Here is a 4849-nt window from a genome sequence, read left to right on the forward strand (position 1 = left end):
TCCTTGTGGGTCCCTTCCAGATCAGCATATCCTGGGATATCATGCCACAGTTCCCCAATAATTCCTAGCAGACAGTTTTCCCAGAGAGACCAGACAGGGATTTAGCTGCAGGCAGCACAAAAGGCTGAGACTGCTGCAGGTTCTCAGGGACTCAGCTGAGCTGAGCTCTGCCTGGGCAGCCTGAACCCGGCGCTCCAGGGCCATCCTTTGGTCAGATCCCAAAGGAGCCTTTGCTGGGCAACTAAAAGCCAAGGGTGAGGGTGACCATGGCTGCTCTCTGCTCTGTGCCCCTGCTGCCTCTGGGGCAATGAGAGCAATGTAAAGGAAATGTTTTGTTCTGAAGGAAACATGCACCAGCACAGGAGGATTTATTCCAAGTTCTGACCACCTCTTTGCCTTTTTCTCTTGCTTTAACTTACTTCTGCCACTGTACAGTTCCAAAATACCTTGGTTCCTCTTTGGCCACCCTAATTACAGGAAGGTGGTCATGATCAGAGCTCAAACCAGACCAGGTTGCTCCAAGCCCCATCCAACCTGGTCTTGGACACTTCCAGGGATGGGACAGCCACATCTTCTCTGGCCAACCTGTGCCAGGCCCTCACCACCCTCACAGGGAAGAATTTCTTCCCAATATCCCATCTAACCCTGCCCTCTGGCAATGGGAAGCCATTCCCCCTTGTCCTGTCACTATCTGCTATATAAAAGTCCCTCTCCCTCCTTTATCTAAGCCCCATTAAGGGACTGGAAGGCCACAGGGAGCTTTTCCTGGATACTTCTCCTCTCCAGGTTGAACAACCCCAGCTCTCTCATATTGTCATATAGGAGAGGGATATCCCACAACCCCTTGCCCACATCACAGTGTCAATACACAAACACAGGGCCCTCTCCTGGAGGAAATTATTCCCTTATTTCCAGCTCTGATCACTGCTGAAGGCTCCTACAAACAGGGATTTCTGTAGAGAGTCTCACCTTCTGTAGAGCCTGGTCCAAAAGGCAGCAGTGCAAGTCACAGTCCAGGCTTTCTTGCAAATCAGAGAAAACCTGACAATGTCCTCCGGGCGAATGTAGGAAGCCAAGAGCAGCCAGATGTCGATGGGATACTCCTCTCCACCTCCCCCATCAGTGCTTTCTAAGTGCAAAAAGAGGGCTGTTAGTGGAGTAAATCACATCTGTACCAAGCCACCTCTACGTCTGCTTTACTCCTGGTAGCAGCCCAACAAGCCCAGGTAAGAATAACTTCAGGGTCACTGGAAACCCCAAAGCCCTTCTGGCCCCTGTTTCGATGCCTGAGCCTTTCCCAGCTGAAACACCACCCTGAAGTGAAGAGATAAAAATTGGGTGGCAAATAAAGAGGCAACTTTATGTAAAGGGGAGACAAGCTCCTGCATATTTAATCAAAGCTGCTCATTTAACAGGCCATCAGAACTGCAAGTCCTTGAGCATTAAGACACTGCCCAGCTTGTCAATCCTCTGTTCCAGTGGTCACAGTGCTTTTGCAGGAGCTCTGTCAGGGAAGGAAAGCAATTCTCTCCTGCAACTGGCAATCAGCTGCTTTTCTTAAATCTCTAACTCCATTAGAACTTCTGGGGTGGGAAACGTTATTGCAGCTCAAACAGAATGGCCTCTTCTTCCCCCAGAGGTGTCAGAACTGCTCAGCCAGAACTGAGGGTTTGGACACTCCTTTCACTCCTGGGGTGTTTTTAGGTTTACACCACACGTTTTTCCACAGCCACTGCTCCCAGTTTGGGAGAAAAAAATACCTTTAAAGAGTATAAATACCTAAACAATCCCGAGCATTAGGAATGGTAAGAGAAGAGAAAAACACAACCTGTACACGGTGCTGACAGGAAAAGCTGCATAAAAAGTGGCACAGGGGTGGTGTTTGCAAGATCTAACCCTGAGACAGGTTAGGAACAAAGGGCAGTTCTTTATCCTCGCGTGATAATTGCCCAAGAAAGCTCTGGAGGTGATCACTCCCCCACAGCACTTCAGATTTATGGCAGACACACCCACAACATCCACTCTGCTAATTCATCTCTGGCTCAAGGAGCCCTCAAACTCCACGCTGCTGAACTCAGAGCACAGCCAGAACCATCACTGGTCTAGCACCATTTTTTCCTCCCTAACAGGTAGTAAAAATAAGACAAGGCTGTAGTAGAACAGAATATTGTCTTCCCAGACTCATAACTCCAGCCACTCAGGTATTATTTTGCCAGGATTCTGAAGGATGTCGGAAAAAAAGAGGAGAAACTCCTTTAACTCCCTTCCCAGTGAGTGCTGTGCAGTCTGAGGTGGATGGTGATGTGCTCCATAAATTAGTATCAAGCTCAAGAAAACCAGTTAAAATGTGTTTCTCAACCTGAAAGCAACCTGTTACTAGAAACTTCTGCAGGGTTCCACAGTGCAGCAGAGCTGTTTGTTGCTTTGTAAATGGCTTTTCTGTAGAGTTGCACAAAGTGTAAATGCTGAGGGATTCATCTCCCTGGAATCAACCTACTGTGATGCCAACAGGACCAAATGCACTTCCTTGCTGGAAAAACAGCGCTCTGAACTCATTTGTAACAAACCACAGCCTTGAAAACAGAGCTTGTATTTTGCCAACAACTGCATCGTGGACAGCAACAATTCACCCCCAAAGCAAACCTGCTTTCACCAACACCAGCTCAGTGAAGCAACCCGTCCAGTGGCAAAGTTTCCCAACTCCGGAAGAGCACTGTTTTTTTTCCAAGGCTGAGAGATATTTACTCAAAGCAAGGAGCTCTCAGGCTTTGATTTCATGCCCCAGGCTCTGCCTTTGTGCAAACACAACACCCCTGACCCAGCGCCTGGAGATTTCCAAGTGACTGAACCCCCGGCATTTCTTTATGCACGTTCGGTGCGACCCGTGAGCAGCCTGTAAATCCCGAACACTGACACCAGGAGGAGGTGCAGCAGGAGCCCGCAGAGCCCCCGGGCAGCTGTGACCGCACCTTTGTGCCTTTTGCTCTTCTTTTTCCTCGAGGCAGCCCGCCCGTTGATGCCCTCCTTTGTGTCCATCTCATCGCTGCTGTCGCAGGACTCTCCCGACACGGAGAGAACTTCCTCAGCGGGAACGCAGGAAGCTTCCAAACCACACAGGGATTTTACTGGAATGACAAACGACAGAGTAAGGACAACAGCAGAGAGGAAAAGGTGATCCGAGTTCAGGAGATACTTCGGTGGAACCACTGCCTTAAAGCTTTCTGCCGAGTGACACAAGCAAGTAAATCCTGGGCTCAAGGATTACCTTGTCAGGGAAAGATTAGCAGGGGTGAGTGAATTGGAAACATAATTATTCGGCTTCTTGTTTTAAAGAATGAACAATGAGGGCGATTACCAGCACATTATGGAGATCCCACTGGTTTAGCTGAAGCTATTTACAATTCTGAATAAAACAACAGGCTCTTTCTGCAGGGGTAAGTGGTTCCCCTGCACAGCAGAGTTGTGGCCACCGTTCAGCCGGGAGCCAGCACCTACTCTGGAATTGTTTTAGGAGCACAGAGAAGTCACATTCCCTTCTCAGCAGGACAAACAGATGCTGTGACTGATGACACACAATCCATCAGCGAAATAACTCAGTGCCAAGCACACAGGAGCTCCACTTACCCTGGAATTTAGTGAAGGGAAAGACTCTGGCCTAACGAGGAAAATAGCAGGTTGAGTCAGCTGAGGTTTGTTTTGGGTTTGGGGTTTTTTTTCCTCCCTCTGGGGGCATGATTAGGCATATCCCTGTCGGGAAATATTCTTTTTAAAACTTGATCTGTAAACTCAGGGCTCGGTAGGGCAGAAGAATCCACACGTGAGGCAGTAATGACAGTCTTGGAAAAGGAAAGGCGTGGTCCTACCAACACTGTCAGAGACCAGCACTGTCACAGCAGCACCAACTCTGCAGACAGTCTATAAAACTCATTCGAGAGCTGAATTGCAGCCCCGTGTGTTGGGTGAAAAACAGCACTGCTACCAAGAGAAACCTGCTCAAGCTTTCCTGCCCTAGCACAAACTACAGCCCAGGAAGGTTTTACACATCCCAGTTACAGCCACTGCAGCCACCAGAGCCACTGGAGAGCAAGTTGTGCTACTCAAATCACAGGGGCAGAGCAGCAGAAAAAAAAACCAACAAAAATAAAAATAACAAACTGATCACAATTAAATTCAGGTGAGAGATATTCTCATTTCTAACCACCAAACAAGGTTTCAAAATGGCAAGACAGCAGATGGAAAGACAGTCTTAAGATAGAGCCTGATTGTGCCCACAGACTAGAGCACTTCCAGTGCTTTGCTAAACCAGTTCAGCCTCACTCTGCAGGTTGCTCTGGAAGCTGGATGCATCCATGGCATCTGGATGCATCCATGGCAGTGGTTTCCCCCACTGCCAATCGTACTGCCCTCTCCACATGACCTTTTATAGGCAAAAAGAGAGAGAAACAGATGGCAACACGAGTGAGGGATGACATCAAACACGGCCAAGCAACAGAGGACAAAAGTGACAGGGACTCAGAGAGGGGTTCAGAGGAAAAACCCACCAAAGATCAACCTCTGAGTCCACAAGACACAAATCCACTTAACAGTGAATCAGGCTGCACTACAACCCTGCAGAGGCTCCCTCTCCATCTCACTGCTGTGACCCTCCCCATCCTGGGGGTGAGGATGGGGAGGAAAAAAGCTCAGGAAAACTCCCCCCAGCCCTCCCAGTGAAGCTCTCAGTGGGAAGCTCCTGCTCCTGGCAGTCACACCCAGCTCCACACTCACCCTGAGCCAGGATCCAGGAGGGCAGCGAGACCAAAGGCTGCAGCTCCAGGGCAGAGGCCTGTGGGGGCAGAGGCCTGTGGGG

The 4849-nt window shown here is 49.3% G+C and overlaps 1 protein-coding gene across 1 annotated transcript in view; it reads right to left on the reverse strand.

Annotated features, from left to right (window-relative positions):
• The window catches only part of TMEM183A (transmembrane protein 183A), a 14883-nt gene that overhangs the window by 7760 nt on the left and 2274 nt on the right, over window positions 1–4849 (reverse strand). Inside the window, exons 3-5 of the mRNA XM_029965869.1 lie at window positions 2970–3125; window positions 970–1129; window positions 434–467 (exon numbers count right to left, since the gene is read on the reverse strand). Coding sequence (XP_029821729.1) covers window positions 434–467; window positions 970–1129; window positions 2970–3036 — 261 coding nt within the window. The 5' untranslated portion in view covers window positions 3037–3125. The remainder of the gene's footprint in view (window positions 1–433; window positions 468–969; window positions 1130–2969; window positions 3126–4849) is intronic.

This window comes from Manacus vitellinus, unplaced genomic scaffold (genome assembly GCF_001715985.3).
Source record: "Manacus vitellinus isolate BGI_N305 unplaced genomic scaffold, ASM171598v3 scaffold_121_pilon, whole genome shotgun sequence".
NCBI lineage: Eukaryota > Metazoa > Chordata > Aves > Passeriformes > Pipridae > Manacus > Manacus vitellinus.